Source organism: Pseudophryne corroboree, unplaced genomic scaffold (genome assembly GCF_028390025.1).
Source record: "Pseudophryne corroboree isolate aPseCor3 unplaced genomic scaffold, aPseCor3.hap2 scaffold_2152, whole genome shotgun sequence".
Classification (NCBI taxonomy): Eukaryota; Metazoa; Chordata; class Amphibia; order Anura; family Myobatrachidae; genus Pseudophryne; species Pseudophryne corroboree.
In genome coordinates this window covers 41,027-69,000 of record NW_026968797.1, presented here as the reverse complement: position 1 = coordinate 69,000, position 27,974 = coordinate 41,027, and the positions used below count along the sequence as shown (strand labels likewise).

Genomic DNA, 27,974 nt, shown 5'->3' with positions numbered 1-27,974 from the left:
AGAGGGGTCCTGCAGGCTTTGAACGTTAATTAACTAATTTAAGGGTCTCCTACATTAATCCAGAAACGAGCTATAGGAACAGGCTGTATTTTCAAGGGAGGCATTTTTTTTTTTGTAGCAAACAATTATACCTTGTCCGGGTACCTCGCAGTCTGTACATCACCGGGAATGGCGTGCAGAACACGCGGTGCTGTTCCTTACACCAGACTGTACGACCAAGTACACATAAAACAACCATTCAGCTACTACGGGCGGCTGGAGATAGAAGAACCCGACACTTTAGTGTATACGTTCCCGATCTATCTGCAGATTTAACAGATAACTGCATTTAGTCCCGCTCCCCTGCATATCCCACTTATGCAGTGACTGCATGGGGCAGAGTAGATGGGCCAAGTGGTCCATATCCTGCTATCAAGAGCTATGTTTCTAGGACTGATGTGTAAGGGACAAACTAGATATTTCTGCCACATGTAGCGACTTCTTCACTAGTTTTTATTTAGTCCCCCAATAGATCACATCGTGCGCCTACAGCTCTGCCGAGACAGGGTGGGTGGCTCTGAAAAGAGCCTTTGGGGGATAACAAGGAAGAGAGGCTGCGGCTTTACAATCACTTCTTGGCCGCAGCTTTCTTAGGCTTAGCTGCCTTCTTGGCCGGGCTTTTTGTGGCTTTTGGCTTCGCTGCCTTCTTGGCCGGACTCTTGGCAGCTTTGGGCTTCGCCGCCTTCTTGGCGGGACTCTTGGCCGCCTTCTTAGGCTTCACGGCTATAGGCTTCTTTGGGCTTTTGGCAGCAGCCGCTGTAGCGGGTTTCTTCACCTTTTTCGGGGTCTTGGCTGCACTCGGAGCCTTCTTGGGCTTCTTCGGGGATTTGGCCACTTTCTTCGCTGCAGGTTTCTTGGGCTTCAGGGACTTCTGGGCGGCCTTCTTGCTTTCCACTTGTTTCTTATTGAGCTTGAAGGAGCCGGAAGCGCCGGTACCTTTCACCTGGGTGAGAGTTCCTTTGGTCACTAATCCTTTCACCCCCACTTTGATGCGGCTGTTGTTCCTCTCCACATCGTAGCCTCCGGCAGCCAGAGCCTTCTTCAGGGCGGCAAGAGAAACCCCGCTGCGCTCTTTAGAGGCGGCCACGGCTTTTACGATCAGCTCGGAGACGCTGGGTCCAGAAGACTTGCCGCTCTTCTTTGCTCTTCCAGCAGCTTTCTTCGGCTGCCTCTTCTTTTTGGCTGCGACCTCTGATGGAGGAACAGCGGCGGCGACGGGGGCAGTTTCCGCCATGTTTGCAGAACTTAACTTTAATCAATAATACTACAACGCCCGGTGTTGACTCACGTCTTTTATATACACTGCCGGCTGTGCTGTGATTGGCTGCCGAGAGTGAGGTGTTCTGTGCTCCCATTGGCGGAATGAGCAGCCGTGTAAACTCTTCCCTGTCTGAGTGTACGGGGGAATCTGCTCTCACCTTGTGTTTCCCTAGCGCAGAAAAACAGTCTTTTATAGGGCATGAGGTGAGCGGCGAGCTGGCTCTCTGCACCACACCAGTACTCCAAGGTCTCCCCTAACCCTTTACTGTCATTGCTAGCCTATGCGCTGTGAAGAGTGCCGGGAATAGCCCCTGTCAGCTCACCTAGACCAGGCATGATCTGGCTGGCGTGTAATACATCTTTTCTGCGAAGCGAAAAATGTCTCATCGGGCACTTTTCTCTCCTCCAGGCACTACACCGAACAAAGGTGGCTGGGGCATAATCAGTGCAGAGGATGCCGCATTTTGAAAGACATAAAGGTGATGTGTGGGATGCTGTACACCCGGATGGATAGCACAGGCAGGTTGCCCCACAAGGTATTGGCACTCCTGTCTGGGAACTCTAGTTACTTTGACTAAATAAATAAAAGAAAGATATCTGGCGTGCATAATCAGCTTCAGAATAATCATGCCGGCCTGAGATTCTCCATGTCCTGAAAAATGCTGGTGGCGTTTTCTCCACATGTTCTTATAATGATCCATATAGACATTGATGCATATCTATGCATCTTAAGTGTGTCAGTAGGTGGTCTATGGGGTCCCGTTCCCATTGATAGGAGACTGATATTTTTAAAAGAGGACATGGGAGCAATAGGGTGAGACCATAGGAATAAAGGGTACAATATCTGGAGACGGGAGAAATAAGGAGACGAGGAGTGGGAGATCAGAGGAGCAAAAGGAACAACAGAGGGAATCGGTATGAATAGTGATACAAATAAAAGGAGACAGTAATAATATGGAGAATAATAAGGGTACAGAGGGAAAAATGGAGAGGCAGAAATATGGGGATACATAAGGGGACCTCTAAGGGTAGTGGCAGGTGGAAGGAATGGATGAAAGGAAGAGAAACAGGGGGAAAATAAAGGTGAATGGGTAAAGATGGCAACAGGAAACAAACGGGGAGATGGGAGAGACAAGGGGAAAATCGGGGGAGACGTGATGGAACACGGGGGAGGAAAAGGAAGAACAAATAGGAGAAGATAGGAAGATGTTGAAGAATTATATGCTCACAATAGTTATGCGGAATAAAATTTAAATGACGTAGCTTGTTAAAAAATAACTAGCTGAGAGGAGAGGATCGACATTGAGGAATGGAAGGCAAATGGAGATGGAAGCGGGTTCTTGAAAAATACCGATGACTACTAACTGGAGGGCGTGTGCCAGGCTCATCTCTAGTGCCAGCAGCAAGTACCATCCAGGTCTCACTCTCTTCCCCAACCCATGATTGCATGCTGGAGTTGTGATCTAGAGCATTGAGAGTCTCCAGAGCAGGTAGGGAGAACACGGAGCTAGACCTGGGCCACTACTAGGGATTTCTGGGGCCCCAAGGATGGTAGAAACAAAATAGAAATAAAAGCTGACCCATAAAAATATTTTTTTTTCAATACTTTTAATGTTTATTTTTTTCAAGAACATGTAAAATGGATATAAAAATAAATAAATATATCTGCATAAAGAAAAAGACAGTAACTAAAATAGAACAATAAGTGGTTGATTTTACGTACAGGGACTATTGTATCTGAAATTAGTCTCCACTGAGCAGATGAAAATCCCCTTTGTACAATCCACATACAGTACACAGCAGCTTTATATTCTCTTCATGCAGTTTCCCGGATACATAAGCTTTAGCTTGTGGTCTAAGTTGATACTTTCACAGATTGTATCCAAATGTTTCAATGGAATAGTTACAATTGAATAATACTGTTTCCCATTAGTATCATATCGTTTCACACACGCAGAAGTTCTGTTCATACTCCATTCTAAAGCTACCGTACGGTAGCGATGACCTAATATGACTTAATATGATTAATGTATTAACGTTTTAAAAATGAAATCATCATTATTATTTTATGCCATAGACAGTGTTTTTGACATATGTAGTTGTGACTTTTCTTATTTTTATTTTTATGTATATCTGCATTCATATTAATATCTCCCTGGAATTAGTGAGTATAGTTTGCAAGTACATACAATGGTATTTACTGTTTCCTATTAGTATAATAGTTTCCAGCACATTCCGAATTTCTGATTATACTCAGATCTAAAGCTTCTCGGAGGCAGTACGGATGGTGTAATGGTTAGCATTACTTCCTCACAGCACTGAGGTCATTAGTTTGATTCCCACCATGGCTCTACTGTAACTGTGTGGAGTTTGTATATTCTCCCTGTATTTGCATGGGTTTCCTACGGGTACTCCAGTTTTCTCCCACAATCCAAAAATATAATTAATTGAGTCCCAATAAAAATTGTTTAAGTGGTGCATGTGGTAGGGAATATATATTGTAAGCTCCACTGGGGCAGGGACTGATGTGAATGCATGTAGTGTAGTGATGTAGTGCAGTGGATAGGGGAATGTAGTGCAGTAATGAGGTGTTATGATAAAGTGCAATGTGTGGGGACACACAGGGGGGAATGTAGTGAAACACGCCGCTGATGGGGTATGTGACGCAGAGGGCATTTGGATCACATAGGGGGATGTTGTCCAAAATATCCCTCTTTTTTCTAAATTTTTGATAATGTGATTATTTTAGTCTTAGGGTTTTTTTTTTTATATATTTTTATTTTATTATTATTAATATTACTATTGTTATTATTAATAATAACATTTTTTATAAACACATTTTGGGGAGGGGAATCACTGCTTTTTCCCTGGTGGCGAAAATCCTAGTTTCGGCCTTACCCTTAGTAATAGGCTTCATGCTGCCCAATACCGTTACATCAGTATGAGACATTAAACCGTTTTTTCCAGTACCAGGGCCTTTGCTTTGTATAGATTCCCCAAGAACAAGCCCCAAAACTCGGGGAAACTGTTCCTCTTTTCACCTGGGTGGCTCCATACCAGCTGGGAAAGTGCTCCAGGGAAGTTGCCTAGCAATGTCCGATAATTATGGCAATGCTGGCCATTTTGAAGGCCAAGTAGTCTAAACATTGAACCAGTTTCAGTTCCCTAGCAATGTCGGGTAACCATGGCAACAGTGGCCATTTTGATGGCAAATTTGATTTAAGCATGACAACCAGTTTCTGTTCCCTGGCAACAGTTCGGCAACCATAGCAACATATACGTTATGGTAAGAACTTACCATTGATAACAGTATTTTTCCTAAATCCACAGGTTTCACAGGATACATTGTTATATGGTTGAGCGACAGCGGTTCTTACACTAATCGGTCAAAGCTTTTTGGCCTCCCAGCATGCAGTGGACCCGTCCATATATCCTCGCCTCCTGGGTCAGGTAAATCAGTTGTTTTCCAAAGCTTAAGGCAGGAGCATCATGTAGAGCACTAATCAGGCGAGAAGACCACACATGCACAACCTCCCACCCTTCCGTACAAGAGGGAAGAGTTTAGTGAGTAAAAGGATCCTCAAATCAGGTGCGTCAAGGTGGGATATCTGTGGACATAGGAGAAATACTGTTATCAATGGTAACTTATTACCATAACTTATATTTCTCCTGCAGGGTCCACAGGGTATCTACAGGATACATTGGGATGTCCCAAAGCAATTTAGTGGTGGCAACGCTCCTGATTAGACAGGAGAATGCTTGGCCCAAATTCAGCATCCTGAGAGGCAAAGGTATCCACAAGCAAAATGTCTAATGAATGTGTTAATGGAAGACCATGTGGCTATCTTACATATCTGTTCTGCTGAAGCACCATGCTGTGCTGTCCATGATGGACCTACTTTACGAGTAGAGTGAGCAGAGACATTATCCGGAAACAGGAGATCAGCCTTCGAATATGCTTCTGAAATCGTCATCCAAAGCCACCTCGCCAGTGTCTGCTTACCAGCAGGCCACCCTCTCCTATGAAATCCGTAGAGAACAAAGAGATAATCTGTCTTTCTGATAGCACTGGTACGATCTACGTAGATCCTTAAGGCATGGACAATTTCCAACGATGCATCTCCCGCAGATAGGTCTGGCCCCTGGAAAGCCGGGACTACAATTTCTTTGTAAAGGTGGAATTTAGACACCACCTTAGGAAGATACCCAGATTTAGTTCTGAGAACCGATCTATCTGGATAAAAAATGAGAAATGGAGGACAAAATAATAATGCGCCAAATGCTGAAACTCTTCGAGCTGAAGCCATAGCCAGAAGAAAGAGAACCTTATCTGTCAACCATTTAAAATCTACTCTTTTAAGTGGTTCAAATGAGGCAACTTGAAGGGCCTTTAGAACTAAACTTAGATCCCAAGGCACTGTAGGAGGAACAGAGGGACGTTGAATGTGCAGCATTACCTGGAAAAAAGTGTGCCCATTCTGTAGGTTGGCAATTTTCTTTTGGAACCATACAGTTAGTGCTGACACCTGCACTCTCAAGGAAGCCACCCTTAAACCAGAAGGAATGCTAGGATTCTGGAAATTCTGAAAGACCTGGGGTCAAGTTTCCGTTCACTGCACCATTGAACATAGGCTTGCCATATTATGTGATAAATGCGAGCTGAGGAGGTTTTCCTTGCTCTAAGCATTGTTTGAATTACCTGTTGAGAGAATCCTTTTGACTTCAGGATGGAGGTCTCAAGAGCCACGCCATCAAAGACAGTCAATCCAGATGTCTGTGATGGCAAGGCCCCTGAATCAGTAGATCTGGATGTTGAGGTAGTAGGAATAGAGCATCCATCGACATCCTCTGCAGATCTGTGTACCAATGTTTTATGGGCCAAGCCGGAGCTATTAGTATAACGGCACTTTTCCTTTTTATTATTATTATTATTATTATTACAACCGCCACCAGTTTTTTATATAGTGTACACATATTATTATTATTATTATTATTATTATTATTATTACCAGTTATTTATATATTATACATATATTTTGCAGTGCTTTACAGAGCATATTTAGCCATATACATCAGTCCCTGCCCCAGTGGAGCTTGCAATCTATAAACCCTATCACATGTACACACAGACACACATTCACACTAGGGTTATTTTTTTTCTTTGTTGGAAGCCAATTAACCTACCAGTATATTTTTGGATTGTGAGAGGAAACCGGAGTACCCGAAGGAAACCCATGCAAGTACGGGGAGAATATACAAACTCCACACAGTTAGGGCTATGGTGGGAATCGAACCCATGACCTCAGTGCTGTGAGGCAGTAATGCTAACCATTACACCATCCATACTTTTACCTTTCTCACCACCCTGGTTAACAGGGTGATGGTAGGAAACACATAGGCCAGACGAAAGTCCCATCTCACTGACAGGGCATCCATCTTCCTTGGTCCACTGCACCTAGAAGCAATTTCTTCCTGACACTGCTCCTCAGCCCTGAAGGCTGGCATCTGTTGTCAGAATTTCCCAATCTGATATCCAAAAGGGTCTCCCTTTGTCCAGATGGGCTGTCTGTAGCCACCAGGCTAATGACCTCCTTCCTTCCAGAGGAAGAATCATAGTCTGCATTTTTATTGTCTGATGACCCCATTCCACTTGGTAAGGATCCAATGTTGCAGAGGTCTTGAATGGAACTGAGCATACTCTACCATGTTGAAAATTGACACCATTAGACACATCACACACATTGCTGCGAGAATTTATACTCTTCGACAGTGTAGAAGCTCCTGGATCCTTTACTGACGTTTGGATATTTTTCTCAGAAGTAAAATTACTCTCTGACGGCTCAAATCCAATACAGCCCCAAATGAGTCATCCGTTATGACGGAACAAAAGATGATTTTGCCCAATCTATGAGCCAACCGTGCTTCTGCAGACACTCTATTGTATGTTGCAGATGACACAGAAGCAATACCTGAGACTGTGCCAGGATAAAAAGATCGTTGAGGTATGGAAATATTCTTATCCCCTGCTGGCGGAGATAAGCTACCATAATCACCACATTTTTGGTGAATACTCTGGGGGCTGTGGCCAGACCAAATGGCAGAGCCTGAATCTGAAAATGCTGTTGGAGGATAGCGAATTTGAGATAGCGCTGATGGGACAGAGCTATAGGAACATGCAGGTAAGGATCCTGTATATCCAGGGATACCATAAAATCCCATGGTTCCATAGCCAAAATGATGGAATGTAAGGTCTCCATATGAAACCGAGGTACCCAAATGTATTTGTTCAGCATTTTTAGATTGAGTGTGAGCTGGAACGACTAGTTCAGCTTCTGGACTAAAAACAGGTTGGAGTAGAAACCCTGTCCTTGTTGTGCAGGAGGAACAGGAATGATTACTCCTGACTGAAGCAATTTCTGAACTGCCTCTTGCAAAACCCTGGCCCTCATTTCTACCAAAGAAAGGCTGGTACAATAAAAAAACAAAAACCTTTGAGTAGGGTTTTTCCTGAAAGAAAACGCATAACTGGGATACACCGCTTCTTGCACCCAGGCATCTGTGGTAGACTGCTGCCAGATTTGTGCAAAATGAATAAGTCGGCCTCCCACCCTGGGTTCCCCCAGGTGGAGGCCCGCACCATCAGGCTGATGGCTTATCTTTTTTGTATTCTGAATCAGCTTTCCAGGTGCGTAGCTAAACTGCTCGGTGAGCGGCTAATTTTGAGGCTGATGTTTGAGAGGCAATAGTGCCCATATCTAAGGCTGCTTCTTCCAAGAATATTGCAGCCTGTTTGATATGTGTCACATGGGATTTTTGCTCTCTGGATGTCGTTGAAATTTCCCCTACCAATGCATCTTGCCAGACAGCCACTGCTTTAGCCATCCAGGCTGAGGCCATGGCTGGTCTAATGATTGCCCCAGACAGGGAAAAAAAAGTTGTTGTTTTTTAGCAAACCATCTACTCTCCTATCCGTGACATCATTTATTGATGTTGAAGGCAGAAGTAATGTAGATTTTTGCACTAAGCGAATCACATGCATATCTACTTTAGGGGCTACCTCTCTCTTTAAACAGTCCTCAGTCAGAAAAGGGTAATTGGAATTCCATTTCCTAGGAATTCTAAATTTCTTACTGGGCATAACCCAAGCCTCTTCCATAATTTCCGTCAGCTGTTCTGATCCAGGAAACTCAGTCTTACCTGTTTTGGGACGTTTAAATAAAGGTGCCTTGGATTTTAACACAGTATATGTTGATTCTTCTAAGGATAAAATGGATTTCATTGCAGTAATCAACTCAGATATGTCCACTGAGCTGAGACCTTCTTCCTCATCCTCATATTCAGAACCAGAGTGTAATGAGTCTTCGTCCTCTGATGAGTCCTCATCTGAAACATGTGTAGACTCTGAAGATGTTGTTTTGTGTCTAAATGATTTACTTACCACTGGCTTTTCAGCCTGTTTCTGTTGAGAGGCTACTGCTTCCCCTGTGCTGCACATATAATAGTGCAACCTATCACCGGTACAGAAGTTGGAATTATCCACTCAGCTATACTGGATAATGTCCTGTGCAAACATAGCCCATGGTGGATCAACTTACACCTGCATCTGCCTTGAATATTTCAAGAGACCTTGGTGAAAGCTAATACAGTTTGCACACAACCCATCTTGAACCAGATCCTGAGATGTTAACCCAGCTTTACATGACAAACATGATATGAGTGTTGGTGCTGATGTGAGTGTGTTTTCCTCACCTTTTCTGCTCTAAGACATGATAAATAATCAGACAATTTAACAGTGTAATACACAATTTGTGACTGTAATCACTTTAAAATGTGTTAAAGTGACATACAATCCGACCCTACCCTGTTTAGCACCAGCATTGAGGATCGGAGTAAACAGAGAAAACTGACAGAATTTATAGCAAAGTCAGCAATCACACTAACAGTCAGTCACAGACTATACATTAGTATAATAAGCAATATGACCACATATTCAACTACAGGTACAGTTCACGTATGTAGGAGAAACATATCACTGCATTACTTTATAAAAATGCTTTAACTGTATTCAGACGCATAGCAAAAGAAACCACAGTAATATTATCAAACTCATATGCATTATGCCCTTATCCAACTATTTGTACTCAAAGGTAGATAGAGACTTAGGGCCTAATTCAGACATGGTTGCATGCAGGCTATTTTTTGCACTGCTACGACCAGGTAATCGCCACCCACAGGGGAGGTGGGATTGCTGTGTATGGCTGCAAACGCTTGTGCAGAGAGCTGCACAAACAAAAAGTTTGTGCAGTCTCTGCACAGCTCAGGACTTGCTCACCCGCTGCAATGATCCTTGCTGGAGCTGATGTCAGGATCCCTCCATGGAAACGGCCGGACACGCATGCGTTTTCCTCAACACTCCCAGAAAACGGTGAGTTGACACCCCCGGACGGCCTCTTCCTGTCAATCTTCTTGTGTTTGCTGCTGCGAATGCTTTCTTCATTATTTTTGTCGCTGCCCAGTGATGGCCATCGCCGGCCAGCAACGCGCCTGCGCATTGCGGCCCCCACGCATGCGCTGTTCAGACCCGATCGCACGGCTGCAAATAACTACAGCATGCGATCAGGTCTGAATGACCCACTTAGTGTTTTATAGCCCCCACTCAGGAGAGCGGGATACAGGGAGACTTACCCCGCTTCCAGAATCGATAAATACGAGTGGATCCATATGCTATAAGTGTCCACCGCCGCTCCGTGAAAATATAGTGAACACAGATTGCCAAGTGAACACTGATGCACCAGTCACACAGCCGCTTCAGTTTATGGCAGGAGACTCGGAGGAAACTGGTCGTGAATCGGGGGGGGAGGGGCGACCAGGGGTGCATCCGTCTCCCCACTGCTGATCTCAAAATTAGGGATCGCAGCCTCATGCTACTCCTGGAGCCTTTGATCCCTAAGGCCTAGCACTTGTGCACTCTCGGTGGCAGCCGCGTCAGCGACTGTTTGGTAGTTTCCCCCAAAAGAGTGCGGCTGTGTCCATGTTCCCCCTCTAAGCGGAACCTATGCCTTACCTTCCTCCCGTGCTCCGGCCACAGCCTGGTAACGTCTGCTGGACTTGCTAGTTTTATCCGACACAGACGCCCGCCGAAACAGCACTGTACTCGTGGGTAAGCGTTGTCGCGACTCGGCGGGGAGTAGTTGGAGTGACTCTTTCTAAGGTACGTATAAGACGCTGTTTAGAAAGATCACTCAGAAAAAAATAGTAAGACTATAAAAATAAAGTAAAAAAGCTTATGGCTGCCAAAAACCAGCAGCCCTTAGACCATGGTCCGGCTCCTGCCTCACCAAACTAAAAACTGATTTGCCTGAGCCAGGTGGCAGGTATATATAGACGGGCCCACTGCGTACTGGGAGCCCAGAAAGCTTTGACCGATTGGTGCAAGATCCGCTGTCGCTCATCCATATCCCAATGTATCCTGTGGATACCCTGTGGACCCTGCAGGAGAAAGTGGCCATTTTTCAGGCCAAGTAGATTAAGCATGACAACCATTTTCGGTTGCCTAGCAATTTCTAGTAACCATGGCAACGGCGGCCATTTTGCTGGCAAAGTTTAAGGAGCAAGACAACCAGTTTCTGTTCCTAAACAGTTTTGCTTGTTTCATTTCTACTCATATTGTACAGTGTAATCCAGGCATGTCCCAACTGCGGCCCTCCAGCTGTTGAGAAACTACACTTTCCAGCATGCCCTGACACAGCTTTAGCATTCTCTGACAGCAAGACTGTGTCGGGGCATGCTGGGATATGTAGTTTCACAACAGCTGGAGGGCCTCAGTTTGGACATGCCTGGTGTAATCCTTTTGACTCTTTATTTTACACCAGTGATGTAAAAGTGTGTGGAAATATAGAAATGGTCGTGTGAACATTTCCAAAATATTTCACAAGGTTTCTCAACAGTTTACTAAAATGTAATTACCCACCGCTCTAAGAAATAAATGCCGTCTGTCCTCCAGTGATGGTAGCACATGCAAGGGGTCCAATAGGTAAGCCAGTAGCCCCTAAGCATCCCACCTGGCACCATGTAGGAGGTAATCACCAATCACCATCTGCCTTAGTATGGATTATTCATTTATAATATTCTCTTCCCTTAGTACTAACTAAATCTCAGTAATAGGTATAGAATTGCATGAGGAGTAATGGACAGTAGCACACCCAACCCCTACACAGATAGAATAAAAGGAGGAGCACTCACTGTAGGTATTCTGTAGTGCACCATAGCATAGTGAGTCATTATTATGACATTACATTTTTATTCTTAATTCCCATACATTCAGGTCACTGAATGTGCATTGTGCTCATAGCAATATAATCCCCTATAAGAGTTTTAAACTCGATTGAACATAATAAAATACACCTTTTGCCAATTCTTAAACAAACAACCCCTTATTTTTTGTTTGTTTGTTTGTTTGTTTTTATAAATGGGAAATGAAACTTAACTCATTAAATATGCATTTATAATAATTCAGCTATACAAAAAGAAAAAGTGATTCACTTGTATCTGATTGTTATTTCCACCAATAGCCCATTCATTGCAAACCCTTACACTATCTAGACAAATGTCCTCCTGTGTTCTCCATGTATTGTACTTTGTCTTTCTCAGATTAATGAGATTTGGCTTGTGGTTTTATTTGATACTTTGGTATTGATAGTATCTACTGATGTATTCATAGAATAGTAACAATAGTGTAACACTACTTACTGTTTCACATTAGTATCACATCGTCCCCAATGCAGGCAGAAGATCTGATTATTCTCCGTTCTAAAGCTTCTCATAATATGATAATTGAGATCTACCAGATAAATGTATTCTTAATGCTGTAATATGCAAATGACTATCGTATCGTGAATGTTACTTGGTAAGCAGACATATTAATCGCTGATGTTTTTACTGCAGACATATACTGTGATCTCCCGGACAGTAGAGAGCACAGCTGGTGAGGCACATCTGTCCCCATACGTACTATTCCCGCCGACGGTAGCTATTCACAGTACTGTATGTAATAAGGTTTCTATTTCAAGACTCTTTAGACTTGAGGCTTGTATCACTGCTATGTGTGTGTGTGTGTGTGTGTGTGTGTGTGTGTGTGTGTGTGTGTGTGTGTGTGTGTGTGTGTTTGATTGTCTCCCCTGGCTAGAATGCCAGCATAGACTTCCCGGAATACAGCAATCCTTCTGGCTGAAACGTGATAAAACCTCTAATGGAGACTGATTTTGTTGCCGCACCCGGGAGAAACCCTAAAGTCTTGGAGGGCTTTTTGAAAAGTACTATGCATATGCCTAAGCCAATCAGGATGAAAGGCGCCTTTAACTCATCCAATGACAGCGCAGCACAGTGCATAAATAGAGATGCTAGCGGCTGCTTTCTATATGTATTCGTTTTTTTGCCTTTAGACGTGTTTCGTGAGGAGAGATGGCCAGGACCAAGCAGACCGCCCGCAAATCTACCGGAGGTAAAGCTCCCCGCAAGCAGCTGGCAACCAAGGCTGCTCGGAAAAGCGCCCCAGCTACCGGCGGCGTGAAGAAGCCTCACCGCTACCGTCCCGGGACTGTTGCTCTCAGAGAGATCCGCCGCTACCAGAAATCCACCGAGCTGCTGATCCGCAAGCTGCCCTTCCAGCGATTGGTGCGTGAGATCGCCCAAGACTTCAAGACCGACCTGCGCTTCCAGAGCTCTGCCGTTATGGCCCTACAAGAGGCCAGTGAGGCTTATCTGGTGGGGCTGTTCGAGGACACCAACCTGTGCGCCATCCACGCCAAGAGGGTAACCATCATGCCCAAAGACATCCAGCTAGCCCGCAGAATCCGAGGGGAGAGGGCATAGACACTCGGCACTCCTATACACGCAGCAACACAAAGGCTCTTTTCAGAGCCACCAAATCCTTCTAAACCAGCTGAAGCATAAGTTACACAATGGTGTTTAATTGGACGGATACCACCTCCTTTAGCTCTGCCCAGGCTCCTCGTAGTTAGTAGCCACTAAGCTCACGGCCTATATCCCTTAATTGCCCGCACCTTCCTTCCAGCTTGCCGCTGCCCTGGAACAGTGGCGGGAGCCTCCTCAATTCAGCGTGCAGTCAGGGCACAGGGGGCTACTAGTCTTCACCATGAAAGGTTAGAGTTGATCAAGTGTAAGGGAACGTTTTAATAAGGCTCCATGAGCACTTTTCTATGGAAGTAAATGCCTGTAAGGCGGCTCTTTATAGAGTCCTCTACCGAGGAACTTGCCCTACACATCTAGTACCTCCCTTAATGAATCTGGGGGTCAAGCATTTAGCCGTGCAGCTCCGATTCTATGGAACTCACATCCCCGCATAGCTCGAGAGGCCCCCGCTCTAGAATCTTTCATACACACTCATCACTCTCTAAATGTCCATTTAGTATCTCCTGCATAGCTTCCCTGCGCTCCACGGTTTCTGTGCTGTATTGTATTAATTTAATTTGTTTAGCGCTATAAGTCCTATTGCAGAAAGAACATTATGGAAATAACATTGTTATGTCTGCGCTCTACTGCTTGTTACACGCAAGGGTCTGATTTACTTCCCGTCAGAAGCACAACGCCAAGTACGATACTCGCACCTATCCCGCTAAACAGCGGGCTACTTACTCCCACATGTACAGCATATCATGAATCAGCTCTTTGGGGTCAGGGTGGGTGGCTCTGAAAAGAGCCTTTGTGTTGCGGGGACAAGTATCTAGCAGTGAAATCACTTGCTCTTAGCTGGTTTGTGGCTCTCGGTCTTCTTGGGCAGCAGCACGGCCTGGATGTTGGGCAGAACGCCTCCCTGGGCGATGGTCACCCCACCGAGCAGTTTATTGAGCTCTTCGTCGTTGCGCACAGCCAGCTGCAGGTGGCGGGGGATGATGCGGGTCTTCTTGTTGTCGCGGGCGGCGTTTCCGGCAAGCTCAAGAATCTCAGCCGTCAGGTACTCCAGTACTGCGGCCAGATACACCGGGGCACCGGCTCCCACACGCTCCGCATAGTTTCCCTTCCTCAGCAGACGGTGAACTCGACCGACTGGGAACTGGAGACCGGCCCGGGATGAGCGAGTCTTTGCCTTAGCACGGGTCTTGCCGCCTTGTTTCCCTCTTCCAGACATGCTTGCGAGGTTCAATGAGATAAAAGAGTCTCTCTTTCAACAGAAACACTGAGAGAAATGTCTCTAAAACACCGCCCTCCTCTTACATATATACTCAGAAGCGACATGCTGCTTGCTCTGTGATTGGTCTGCTTACAAGCTAAACAATGCAGCTCAACTTCATCCACAGACCAATCCGCAAAAAGAAGAGTGGGGTTACGATGCCTACCAGTGTCACATGACACTTCTACCCAATAGTGTAGCTTGCATTGGTGATGCCTCGTTTGCATAAGCTGCCTATAAATAAAACAGATGTGTGAGATGACCGCACAGATTTTCTACATTGTGTCGAAGAGATCCTAAAGAATGCCTGATCCAGCAAAGTCTGCTCCGGCGCCTAAGAAAGGCTCTAAGAAAGCGGTGACCAAGACCCAGAAGAAGGATGGGAAGAAGCGTAGGAAGAGCAGGAAGGAGAGTTACGCCATTTACGTCTACAAGGTGCTGAAGCAGGTGCACCCTGACACCGGCATCTCCTCCAAGGCTATGGGCATCATGAACTCCTTTGTCAATGACATCTTTGAGCGCATTGCTGGGGAAGCTTCTCGCCTGGCTCATTACAACAAGCGCTCGACCATCACCTCCCGGGAGATCCAGACCGCCGTACGCTTGCTGCTGCCGGGAGAGCTGGCCAAGCACGCCGTGTCCGAGGGCACCAAGGCTGTTACCAAGTACACCAGCGCCAAGTAATCACCCCCTTCTCTGACCCACATCAACACAAAGGCTCTTCTAAGAGCCACCCACCTCCTCTCTAATCGGGCTGAAACTATGATGGGTATTATATGTGCTACTTGCAAATCTGCCTTATTGTATCTCCGCTTCCATGAACTGTATATTCACTTCCAAACTAAAGCGGGGTCATATAGTCATCATATTACAGATGTCAGCATTAGTGCTTACATAAAGCAATCCATAGAGCAGTGACTGCCCGTGTAGCTGCTGCAGAACTAGAGAATTATTGTATCTTATTCCAATGTTACAAAGTATCAGTAGATTGTAGCAATTGGTCCCGTTGTTCGTATCACTTTGAATCTCCTATAAACACAGTTGCTAAAAGGTTGTTTGTCTTTCAAGATGCCCTGTGTAGAATGCTATTGTTACTGTATCACTGCACGTGTAACACCGGGATCCAATCTCCGGTATCACTGCAGGTATATTGCACCGAATCCATTATAAGACATCAGGTTCCGTTTAGCTGCATTTAATGAAAGGAGATCTTTATGATCGCACAATACAATGCTGGCTTAGGTACACGTGCCAGCTGTGCTCCCTATAGTAACAGAGATACAGGGGGTGGCTGAGCAGCAGTGTTCCGGAGCGGGACTGGCTGAGTGCAGTATCAGCGGCGCTCATTATTACAGGGAGAAGAGAGACCGAAGCGCAGAGCTGACACTCAGACCGAGCCCGGGACAGACGTTACACTGACCAGCCAGAAGCGGCATGTCATTGGAGTGATTTTGTTTTGTCCCGCCGAAATCTGTTCGACTCATTGGTCCATTTTGAATTTTCATCCTCCAATCCCAATGAGGTTGTGCAAGTCACTTATTATATACCTATTATTTATCTGGACAATATATAATAATGGATATTAAAACGGTTAAATTCTAAATGTTTTTTTTTTTTACTTCAATAAAAATAAGTCTATGAACAACAGTGTGCTAAATAAAGTAATCTATTATATAAAATAAATTATAGTGCAGTGCTAATATATATATATATATATATATATATATATTTATTATACTTTATGCTGTCCTATATTTATGACATTTCATTTTTTCTGATTTGCTATTTCTCAGTCGTCATCTATATCATCTGTTATGAGCCTTATATCAAATGTTGGGACGTTGATAAGAATGGGACTCAGTATGGATAATATTACATTGTATCTTAGGTTGAATATTATGTTGTACCAAGTACAGGAATTGTATGGGAAAAAAGATCTTAGCTAAGTGTAACTTTATATTGCGTATACATCTTATGCCCCTAATCTGATGGTAAGGCAGTGACTTTTTAACATCTAATTATAGCCATGACTCCGCCTCTCAAAGTGCTCAGTCACCCATCAGGTCCGCTTACCTCTTTCTAAAGAGCAACCGAAAATGGGTTGCCTCATATTTCTTTGTCGTTAGCTATTGAATAATGTCTGGAAGAGGTAAAGGAGGTAAGGGGCTCGGAAAAGGAGGCGCTAAGCGCCATAGGAAGGTGCTGCGGGACAACATCCAGGGCATCACCAAGCCTGCCATCCGCCGCCTTGCCCGGAGAGGAGGCGTGAAGCGTATCTCCGGCCTCATCTACGAGGAGACCCGCGGGGTGCTGAAGGTGTTTCTGGAGAACGTGATCCGGGACGCCGTCACCTACACCGAGCACGCCAAGAGGAAGACGGTCACCGCTATGGATGTGGTCTATGCTCTCAAGCGCCAGGGCCGCACTCTGTATGGCTTCGGAGGCTAAACACCGAGGCGCATCTAATACCATCACCCGCACACAAAGGCCCTTTTCAGGGCCGCCCATCTCTTCTACGAAAGATCTGTAACCCAACGTCTCTGTGTAGTGCTGTACTCTGACTATAAGCCGGGTCCTAGTACTTAATCGTTCCCTCACATTAGGCACACCGCTAGTGGTTGCTGTCTTTATTTGGAGTGATGATGAAAGGACCGGGCCAGTATTTTAGTGAGCTTATGCCCAAGCTGGCCACTACTAATGTGTAATGTTTATGAATTCTTGCAGTGGGTGAGACGTGAGTAGATTTGTCCTAGAGGTACCGCCATGATCCTTTGTTTCGAAGATGGCACAACACACTGTCGGTGGCTGACTAGTTCTAAGCTGTTGGACACAAGTTTTTTTTATGAAGGACAAACTAAGTATTCACTAGGAAATCCATGTTCTCTTACAGCTTAGCTTATCGGCGGAGTTTTTGAAAAATGTATCCGCTCTTCTTTAAACCAATCGGTGGAGGGGGACATGCTTACTTCTACCAATCAGCGCAGCTCAGCTTATATGCAAATTTGATGAAAGCAGCCAGGTTACATAATTCATTTTTTGGGGGGACAATGCCTGGGAGAGGTAAGGGGCTCGGGAAAGGAGGCACCAAGCGCTGCAGGACTACATATCATCCAGGGCACCACACAGCCTGCCACCCGCCGCCTAGTCCATAGAGGGGTCCTGCAGGCTTTGAACGTTAATTAACTAATTTAAGGGTCTCCTACATTAATCCAGAAACGAGCTATAGGAACAGGCTGTATTTTCAAGGGAGGCATTTTTTTTTTTGTAGCAAACAATTATACCTTGTCCGGGTACCTCGCAGTCTGTACATCACCGGGAATGGCGTGCAGAACACGCGGTGCTGTTCCTTACACCAGACTGTACGACCAAGTACACATAAAACAACCATTCAGCTACTACGGGCGGCTGGAGATAGAAGAACCCGACACTTTAGTGTATACGTTCCCGATCTATCTGCAGATTTAACAGATAACTGCATTTAGTCCCGCTCCCCTGCATATCCCACTTATGCAGTGACTGCATGGGGCAGAGTAGATGGGCCAAGTGGTCCATATCCTGCTATCAAGAGCTATGTTTCTAGGACTGATGTGTAAGGGACAAACTAGATATTTCTGCCACATGTAGCGACTTCTTCACTACAGTTTTTATTTAGTCCCCCAATAGATCACATCGTGCGCCTACAGCTCTGCCGAGACAGGGTGGGTGGCTCTGAAAAGAGCCTTTGGGGGATAACAAGGAAGAGAGGCTGCGGCTTTACAATCACTTCTTGGCCGCAGCTTTCTTAGGCTTAGCTGCCTTCTTGGCCGGGCTTTTTGTGGCTTTTGGCTTCGCTGCCTTCTTGGCCGGACTCTTGGCAGCTTTGGGCTTCGCCGCCTTCTTGGCGGGACTCTTGGCCGCCTTCTTAGGCTTCACGGCTATAGGCTTCTTTGGGCTTTTGGCAGCAGCCGCTGTAGCGGGTTTCTTCACCTTTTTCGGGGTCTTGGCTGCACTCGGAGCCTTCTTGGGCTTCTTCGGGGATTTGGCCACTTTCTTCGCTGCAGGTTTCTTGGGCTTCAGGGACTTCTGGGCGGCCTTCTTGCTTTCCACTTGTTTCTTATTGAGCTTGAAGGAGCCGGAAGCGCCGGTACCTTTCACCTGGGTGAGAGTTCCTTTGGTCACTAATCCTTTCACCCCCACTTTGATGCGGCTGTTGTTCCTCTCCACATCGTAGCCTCCGGCAGCCAGAGCCTTCTTCAGGGCGGCAAGAGAAACCCCGCTGCGCTCTTTAGAGGCGGCCACGGCTTTTACGATCAGCTCGGAGACGCTGGGTCCAGAAGACTTGCCGCTCTTCTTTGCTCTTCCAGCAGCTTTCTTCGGCTGCCTCTTCTTTTTGGCTGCGACCTCTGATGGAGGAACAGCGGCGGCGACGGGGGCAGTTTCCGCCATGTTTGCAGAACTTAACTTTAATCAATAATACTACAACGCCCGGTGTTGACTCACGTCTTTTATATACACTGCCGGCTGTGCTGTGATTGGCTGCCGAGAGTGAGGTGTTCTGTGCTCCCATTGGCGGAATGAGCAGCCGTGTAAACTCTTCCCTGTCTGAGTGTACGGGGGAATCTGCTCTCACCTTGTGTTTCCCTAGCGCAGAAAAACAGTCTTTTATAGGGCATGAGGTGAGCGGCGAGCTGGCTCTCTGCACCACACCAGTACTCCAAGGTCTCCCCTAACCCTTTACTGTCATTGCTAGCCTATGCGCTGTGAAGAGTGCCGGGAATAGCCCCTGTCAGCTCACCTAGACCAGGCATGATCTGGCTGGCGTGTAATACATCTTTTCTGCGAAGCGAAAAATGTCTCATCGGGCACTTTTCTCTCCTCCAGGCACTACACCGAACAAAGGTGGCTGGGGCATAATCAGTGCAGAGGATGCCGCATTTTGAAAGACATAAAGGTGATGTGTGGGATGCTGTACACCCGGATGGATAGCACAGGCAGGTTGCCCCACAAGGTATTGGCACTCCTGTCTGGGAACTCTAGTTACTTTGACTAAATAAATAAAAGAAAGATATCTGGCGTGCATAATCAGCTTCAGAATAATCATGCCGGCCTGAGATTCTCCATGTCCTGAAAAATGCTGGTGGCGTTTTCTCCACATGTTCTTATAATGATCCATATAGACATTGATGCATATCTATGCATCTTAAGTGTGTCAGTAGGTGGGCTATGGGGTCCCGTTCCCATTGATAGGAGACTGATATTTTTAAAAGAGGACATGGGAGCAATAGGGTGAGACCATAGGAATAAAGGGTACAATATCTGGAGACGGGAGAAATAAGGAGACGAGGAGTGGGAGATCAGAGGAGCAAAAGGAACAACAGAGGGAATCGGTATGAATAGTGATACAAATAAAAGGAGACAGTAATAATATGGAGAATAATAAGGGTACAGAGGGAAAAATGGAGAGGCAGAAATATGGGGATACATAAGGGGACCTCTAAGGGTAGTGGCAGGTGGAAGGAATGGATGAAAGGAAGAGAAACAGGGGGAAAATAAAGGTGAATGGGTAAAGATGGCAACAGGAAACAAACGGGGAGATGGGAGAGACAAGGGGAAAATCGGGGGAGACGTGATGGAACACGGGGGAGGAAAAGGAAGAACAAATAGGAGAAGATAGGAAGATGTTGAAGAATTATATGCTCACAATAGTTATGCGGAATAAAATTTAAATGACGTAGCTTGTTAAAAAATAACTAGCTGAGAGGAGAGGATCGACATTGAGGAATGGAAGGCAAATGGAGATGGAAGCGGGTTCTTGAAAAATACCGATGACTACTAACTGGAGGGCGTGTGCCAGGCTCATCTCTAGTGCCAGCAGCAAGTACCATCCAGGTCTCACTCTCTTCCCCAACCCATGATTGCATGCTGGAGTTGTGATCTAGAGCATTGAGAGTCTCCAGAGCAGGTAGGGAGAACACGGAGCTAGACCTGGGCCACTACTAGGGATTTCTGGGGCCCCAAGGATGGTAGAAACAAAATAGAAATAAAAGCTGACCCATAAAAATATTTTTTTTTCAATACTTTTAATGTTTATTTTTTTCAAGAACATGTAAAATGGATATAAAAATAAATAAATATATCTGCATAAAGAAAAAGACAGTAACTAAAATAGAACAATAAGTGGTTGATTTTACGTACAGGGACTATTGTATCTGAAATTAGTCTCCACTGAGCAGATGAAAATCCCCTTTGTACAATCCACATACAGTACACAGCAGCTTTATATTCTCTTCATGCAGTTTCCCGGATACATAAGCTTTAGCTTGTGGTCTAAGTTGATACTTTCACAGATTGTATCCAAATGTTTCAATGGAATAGTTACAATTGAATAATACCGTTTCCCATTAGTATCATATCGTTTCACACACGCAGAAGTTCTGTTCATACTCCATTCTAAAGCTACCGTACGGTAGCGATGACCTAATATGACTTAATATGATTAATGTATTAACGTTTTAAAAATGAAATCATCATTATTATTTTATGCCATAGACAGTGTTTTTGACATATGTAGTTGTGACTTTTCTTATTTTTATTTTTATGTATATCTGCATTCATATTAATATCTCCCTGGAATTAGTGAGTATAGTTTGCAAGTACATACAATGGTATTTACTGTTTCCTATTAGTATAATAGTTTCCAGCACATTCCGAATTTCTGATTATACTCAGATCTAAAGCTTCTCGGAGGCAGTACGGATGGTGTAATGGTTAGCATTACTTCCTCACAGCACTGAGGTCATTAGTTTGATTCCCACCATGGCTCTACTGTAACTGTGTGGAGTTTGTATATTCTCCCTGTATTTGCATGGGTTTCCTACGGGTACTCCAGTTTTCTCCCACAATCCAAAAATATAATTAATTGAGTCCCAATAAAAATTGTTTAAGTGGTGCATGTGGTAGGGAATATATATTGTAAGCTCCACTGGGGCAGGGACTGATGTGAATGCATGTAGTGTAGTGATGTAGTGCAGTGGATAGGGGAATGTAGTGCAGTAATGAGGTGTTATGATAAAGTGCAATGTGTGGGGACACACAGGGGGGAATGTAGTGAAACACGCCGCTGATGGGGTATGTGACGCAGAGGGCATTTGGATCACATAGGGGGATGTTGTCCAAAATATCCCTCTTTTTTCTAAATTTTTGATAATGTGATTATTTTAGTCTTAGGGTTTTTTTTTTTTATATATTTTTATTTTATTATTATTAATATTACTATTGTTATTATTAATAATAACATTTTTTATAAACACATTTTGGGGAGGGGAATCACTGCTTTTTCCCTGGTGGCGAAAATCCTAGTTTCGGCCTTACCCTTAGTAATAGGCTTCATGCTGCCCAATACCGTTACATCAGTATGAGACATTAAACCGTTTTTTCCAGTACCAGGGCCTTTGCTTTGTATAGATTCCCCAAGAACAAGCCCCAAAACTCGGGGAAACTGTTCCTCTTTTCACCTGGGTGGCTCCATACCAGCTGGGAAAGTGCTCCAGGGAAGTTGCCTAGCAATGTCCGATAATTATGGCAATGCTGGCCATTTTGAAGGCCAAGTAGTCTAAACATTGAACCAGTTTCAGTTCCCTAGCAATGTCGGGTAACCATGGCAACAGTGGCCATTTTGATGGCAAATTTGATTTAAGCATGACAACCAGTTTCTGTTCCCTGGCAACAGTTCGGCAACCATAGCAACATATACGTTATGGTAAGAACTTACCATTGATAACAGTATTTTTCCTAAATCCACAGGTTTCACAGGATACATTGTTATATGGTTGAGCGACAGCGGTTCTTACACTAATCGGTCAAAGCTTTTTGGCCTCCCAGCATGCAGTGGACCCGTCCATATATCCTCGCCTCCTGGGTCAGGTAAATCAGTTGTTTTCCAAAGCTTAAGGCAGGAGCATCATGTAGAGCACTAATCAGGCGAGAAGACCACACATGCACAACCTCCCACCCTTCCGTACAAGAGGGAAGAGTTTAGTGAGTAAAAGGATCCTCAAATCAGGTGCGTCAAGGTGGGATATCTGTGGACATAGGAGAAATACTGTTATCAATGGTAACTTATTACCATAACTTATATTTCTCCTGCAGGGTCCACAGGGTATCTACAGGATACATTGGGATGTCCCAAAGCAATTTAGTGGTGGCAACGCTCCTGATTAGACAGGAGAATGCTTGGCCCAAATTCAGCATCCTGAGAGGCAAAGGTATCCACAAGCAAAATGTCTAATGAATGTGTTAATGGAAGACCATGTGGCTACCTTACATATCTGTTCTGCTGAAGCACCATGCTGTGCTGTCCATGATGGACCTACTTTACGAGTAGAGTGAGCAGAGACATTATCCGGAAACAGGAGATCAGCCTTCGAATATGCTTCTGAAATCGTCATCCAAAGCCACCTCGCCAGTGTCTGCTTACCAGCAGGCCACCCTCTCCTATGAAATCCGTAGAGAACAAAGAGATAATCTGTCTTTCTGATAGCACTGGTACGATCTACGTAGATCCTTAAGGCATGGACAATTTCCAACGATGTATCTCCCGCAGATAGGTCTGGCCCCTGGAAAGCCGGGACTACAATTTCTTTGTAAAGGTGGAATTTAGACACCACCTTAGGAAGATACCCAGATTTAGTTCTGAGAACCGATCTATCTGGATAAAAAATGAGAAATGGAGGACAAAATAATAATGCGCCAAATGCTGAAACTCTTCGAGCTGAAGCCATAGCCAGAAGAAAGAGAACCTTAGCTGTCAACCATTTAAAATCTACTCTTTTAAGTGGTTCAAATGAGGCAACTTGAAGGGCCTTTAGAACTAAACTTAGATCCCAAGGCACTGTAGGAGGAACAGAGGGACGTTGAATGTGCAGCATTACCTGGAAAAAAGTGTGCCCATTCTGTAGGTTGGCAATTTTCTTTTGGAACCATACAGTTAGTGCTGACACCTGCACTCTCAAGGAAGCCACCCTTAAACCAGAAGGAATGCTAGGATTCTGGAAATTCTGAAAGACCTGGGGTCAAGTTTCCGTTCACTGCACCATTGAACATAGGCTTGCCATATTATGTGATAAATGCGAGCTGAGGAGGTTTTCCTTGCTCTAAGCATTGTTTGAATTACCTGTTGAGAGAATCCTTTTGACTTCAGGATGGAGGTCTCAAGAGCCACGCCATCAAAGACAGTCAATCCAGATGTCTGTGATGGCAAGGCCCCTGAATCAGTAGATCTGGATGTTGAGGTAGTAGGAATAGAGCATCCATCGACATCCTCTGCAGATCTGTGTACCAATGTTTTATGGGCCAAGCCGGAGCTATTAGTATAACGGCACTTTTCCTTTTTATTATTATTATTATTATTACAACCGCCACCAGTTTTTTATATAGTGTACACATATTATTATTATTATTATTATTATTATTATTATTATTACCAGTTATTTATATATTATACATATATTTTGCAGTGCTTTACAGAGCATATTTAGCCATATACATCAGTCCCTGCCCCAGTGGAGCTTGCAATCTATAAACCCTATCACATGTACACACAGACACACATTCACACTAGGGTTATTTTTTTTTCTTTGTTGGAAGCCAATTAACCTACCAGTATATTTTTGGATTGTGAGAGGAAACCGGAGTACCCGAAGGAAACCCATGCAAGTACGGGGAGAATATACAAACTCCACACAGTTAGGGCTATGGTGGGAATCGAACCCATGACCTCAGTGCTGTGAGGCAGTAATGCTAACCATTACACCATCCATACTTTTACCTTTCTCACCACCCTGGTTAACAGGGTGATGGTAGGAAACACATAGGCCAGACGAAAGTCCCATCTCACTGACAGGGCATCCATCTTCCTTGGTCCACTGCACCTAGAAGCAATTTCTTCCTGACACTGCTCCTCAGCCCTGAAGGCTGGCATCTGTTGTCAGAATTTCCCAATCTGATATCCAAAAGGGTCTCCCTTTGTCCAGATGGGCTGTCTGTAGCCACCAGGCTAATGACCTCCTTCCTTCCAGAGGAAGAATCATAGTCTGCATTTTTATTGTCTGATGACCCCATTCCACTTGGTAAGGATCCGATGTTGCAGAGGTCTTGAATGGAACTGAGCATACTCTACCATGTTGAAAATTGACACCATTAGACACATCACACACATTGCTGCGAGAATTTATACTCTTCGACAGTGTAGAAGCTCCTGGATCCTTTACTGACGTTTGGATATTTTTCTCAGAAGTAAAATTACTCTCTGACGGCTCAAATCCAATACAGCCCCAAATGAGTCATCCGTTATGACGGAACAAAAGATGATTTTGCCCAATCTATGAGCCAACCGTGCTTCTGCAGACACTCTATTGTATGTTGCAGATGACACAGAAGCAATACCTGAGACTGTGCCAGGATAAAAAGATCGTTGAGGTATGGAAATATTCTTATCCCCTGCTGGCGGAGATAAGCTACCATAATCACCACATTTTTGGTGAATACTCTGGGGGCTGTGGCCAGACCAAATGGCAGAGCCTGAATCTGAAAATGCTGTTGGAGGATAGCGAATTTGAGATAGCGCTGATGGGACAGAGCTATAGGAACATGCAGGTAAGGATCCTGTATATCCAGGGATACCATAAAATCCCATGGTTCCATAGCCAAAATGATGGAATGTAAGGTCTCCATATGAAACCGAGGTACCCAAATGTATTTGTTCAGCATTTTTAGATTGAGTGTGAGCTGGAACGACTAGTTCAGCTTCTGGACTAAAAACAGGTTGGAGTAGAAACCCTGTCCTTGTTGTGCAGGAGGAACAGGAATGATTACTCCTGACTGAAGCAATTTCTGAACTGCCTCTTGCAAAACCCTGGCCCTCATTTCTACCAAAGAAAGGCTGGTACAATAAAAAAAAAAAAACCTTTGAGTAGGGTTTTTCCTGAAAGAAAACGCATAACTGGGATACACCGCTTCTTGCACCCAGGCATCTGTGGTAGACTGCTGCCAGATTTGTGCAAAATGAATAAGTCGGCCTCCCACCCTGGGTTCCCCCAGGTGGAGGCCCGCACCATCAGGCTGATGGCTTATCTTTTTTGTATTCTGAATCAGCTTTCCAGGTGCGTAGCTAAACTGCTCGGTGAGCGGCTAATTTTGAGGCTGATGTTTGAGAGGCAATAGTGCCCATATCTAAGGCTGCTTCTTCCAAGAATATTGCAGCCTGTTTGATATGTGTCACATGGGATTTTTGCTCTCTGGATGTCGTTGAAATTTCCCCTACCAATGCATCTTGCCAGACAGCCACTGCTTTAGCCATCCAGGCTGAGGCCATGGCTGGTCTAATGATTGCCCCAGACAGGGAAAAAAAAGTTGTTGTTTTTTAGCAAACCATCTACTCTCCTATCCGTGACATCATTTATTGATGTTGAAGGCAGAAGTAATGTAGATTTTTGCACTAAGCGAATCACATGCATATCTACTTTAGGGGCTACCTCTCTCTTTAAACAGTCCTCAGTCAGAAAAGGGTAATTGGAATTCCATTTCCTAGGAATTCTAAATTTCTTACTGGGCATAACCCAAGCCTCTTCCATAATTTCCGTCAGCTGTTCTGATCCAGGAAACTCAGTCTTACCTGTTTTGGGACGTTTAAATAAAGGTGCCTTGGATTTTAACACAGTATATGTTGATTCTTCTAAGGATAAAATGGATTTCATTGCAGTAATCAACTCAGATATGTCCACTGAGCTGAGACCTTCTTCCTCATCCTCATATTCAGAACCAGAGTGTAATGAGTCTTCGTCCTCTGATGAGTCCTCATCTGAAACATGTGTAGACTCTGAAGATGTTGTTTTGTGTCTAAATGATTTACTTACCACTGGCTTTTCAGCCTGTTTCTGTTGAGAGGCTACTGCTTCCCCTGTGCTGCACATATAATAGTGCAACCTATCACCGGTACAGAAGTTGGAATTATCCACTCAGCTATACTGGATAATGTCCTGTGCAAACATAGCCCATGGTGGATCAACTTACACCTGCATCTGCCTTGAATATTTCAAGAGACCTTGGTGAAAGCTAATACAGTTTGCACACAACCCATCTTGAACCAGATCCTGAGATGTTAACCCAGCTTTACATGACAAACATGATATGAGTGTTGGTGCTGATGTGAGTGTGTTTTCCTCACCTTTTCTGCTCTAAGACATGATAAATAATCAGACAATTTAACAGTGTAATACACAATTTGTGACTGTAATCACTTTAAAATGTGTTAAAGTGACATACAATCCGACCCTACCCTGTTTAGCACCAGCATTGAGGATCGGAGTAAACAGAGAAAACTGACAGAATTTATAGCAAAGTCAGCAATCACACTAACAGTCAGTCACAGACTATACATTAGTATAATAAGCAATATGACCACATATTCAACTACAGGTACAGTTCACGTATGTAGGAGAAACATATCACTGCATTACTTTATAAAAATGCTTTAACTGTATTCAGACGCATAGCAAAAGAAACCACAGTAATATTATCAAACTCATATGCATTATGCCCTTATCCAACTATTTGTACTCAAAGGTAGATAGAGACTTAGGGCCTAATTCAGACATGGTTGCATGCAGGCTATTTTTTGCACTGCTACGACCAGGTAATCGCCACCCACAGGGGAGGTGGGATTGCTGTGTATGGCTGCAAACGCTTGTGCAGAGAGCTGCACAAACAAAAAGTTTGTGCAGTCTCTGCACAGCTCAGGACTTGCTCACCCGCTGCAATGATCCTTGCTGGAGCTGATGTCAGGATCCCTCCATGGAAACGGCCGGACACGCATGCGTTTTCCTCAACACTCCCAGAAAACGGTGAGTTGACACCCCCGGACGGCCTCTTCCTGTCAATCTTCTTGTGTTTGCTGCTGCGAATGCTTTCTTCATTATTTTTGTCGCTGCCCAGTGATGGCCATCGCCGGCCAGCAACGCGCCTGCGCATTGCGGCCCCCACGCATGCGCTGTTCAGACCCGATCGCACGGCTGCAAATAACTACAGCATGCGATCAGGTCTGAATGACCCACTTAGTGTTTTATAGCCCCCACTCAGGAGAGCGGGATACAGGGAGACTTACCCCGCTTCCAGAATCGATAAATACGAGTGGATCCATATGCTATAAGTGTCCACCGCCGCTCCGTGAAAATATAGTGAACACAGATTGCCAAGTGAACACTGATGCACCAGTCACACAGCCGCTTCAGTTTATGGCAGGAGACTCGGAGGAAACTGGTCGTGAATCGGGGGGGGAGGGGCGACCAGGGGTGCATCCGTCTCCCCACTGCTGATCTCAAAATTAGGGATCGCAGCCTCATGCTACTCCTGGAGCCTTTGATCCCTAAGGCCTAGCACTTGTGCACTCTCGGTGGCAGCCGCGTCAGCGACTGTTTGGTAGTTTCCCCCAAAAGAGTGCGGCTGTGTCCAT

At 44.8% G+C, this 27,974-nt stretch overlaps 5 protein-coding genes and 1 pseudogene across 5 annotated transcripts; 3 read left to right on the top strand and 3 right to left on the bottom strand.

The window, feature by feature from the left end:
• Positions 1-549: 549 nt before the first annotated feature.
• On the bottom strand, positions 550-1,324 carry LOC135006684 (histone H1B-like). The gene has a single exon (XM_063952047.1). It carries the CDS (start codon positions 1,271-1,273, stop codon positions 608-610), a length of 666 nt encoding a protein of 221 aa, XP_063808117.1. The 5' UTR covers positions 1,274-1,324; the 3' UTR covers positions 550-607.
• Positions 1,325-12,730: 11,406 nt separating this feature from the next.
• Positions 12,731-13,226, top strand: LOC135006678 (histone H3). Its single transcript, XM_063952042.1, has one exon. The coding sequence runs from the start codon at positions 12,760-12,762 to the stop codon at positions 13,168-13,170; it is 411 nt and encodes a 136-aa protein (XP_063808112.1). The 5' UTR covers positions 12,731-12,759; the 3' UTR covers positions 13,171-13,226.
• Positions 13,227-14,000: 774 nt separating this feature from the next.
• LOC135006680 (histone H2A type 1-like) lies at positions 14,001-14,531 on the bottom strand. Its single transcript, XM_063952044.1, has one exon. The coding sequence runs from the start codon at positions 14,444-14,446 to the stop codon at positions 14,054-14,056; it is 393 nt and encodes a 130-aa protein (XP_063808114.1). The 5' UTR covers positions 14,447-14,531; the 3' UTR covers positions 14,001-14,053.
• A 202-nt stretch (positions 14,532-14,733) lies between these two features.
• Positions 14,734-15,223, top strand: LOC135006683 (histone H2B 1.1-like). Its single transcript, XM_063952046.1, has one exon. It carries the CDS (start codon positions 14,792-14,794, stop codon positions 15,170-15,172), a length of 381 nt encoding a protein of 126 aa, XP_063808116.1. The 5' UTR covers positions 14,734-14,791; the 3' UTR covers positions 15,173-15,223.
• A 1,367-nt stretch (positions 15,224-16,590) lies between these two features.
• Positions 16,591-27,974, top strand: part of LOC135006686 (uncharacterized) — a 48,597-nt pseudogene continuing 37,213 nt past the window's right edge.
• Positions 18,097-18,960, bottom strand: LOC135006677 (histone H1B-like). The gene has a single exon (XM_063952041.1). The coding sequence runs from the start codon at positions 18,911-18,913 to the stop codon at positions 18,248-18,250; it is 666 nt and encodes a 221-aa protein (XP_063808111.1). The 5' UTR covers positions 18,914-18,960; the 3' UTR covers positions 18,097-18,247.

Bases quoted from the DNA above. Each gene is read 5' to 3' on its own strand.
- LOC135006680 (XM_063952044.1), bottom strand. From the start codon at position 14,446: ATGTCTGGAAGAGGGAAACAAGGCGGCAAGACCCGTGCTAAGGCAAAG.
- LOC135006678 (XM_063952042.1), top strand. From the start codon at position 12,760: ATGGCCAGGACCAAGCAGACCGCCCGCAAATCTACCGGAGGTAAAGCT.
- LOC135006677 (XM_063952041.1), bottom strand. From the start codon at position 18,913: ATGGCGGAAACTGCCCCCGTCGCCGCCGCTGTTCCTCCATCAGAGGTC.
- LOC135006683 (XM_063952046.1), top strand. From the start codon at position 14,792: ATGCCTGATCCAGCAAAGTCTGCTCCGGCGCCTAAGAAAGGCTCTAAG.
- LOC135006684 (XM_063952047.1), bottom strand. From the start codon at position 1,273: ATGGCGGAAACTGCCCCCGTCGCCGCCGCTGTTCCTCCATCAGAGGTC.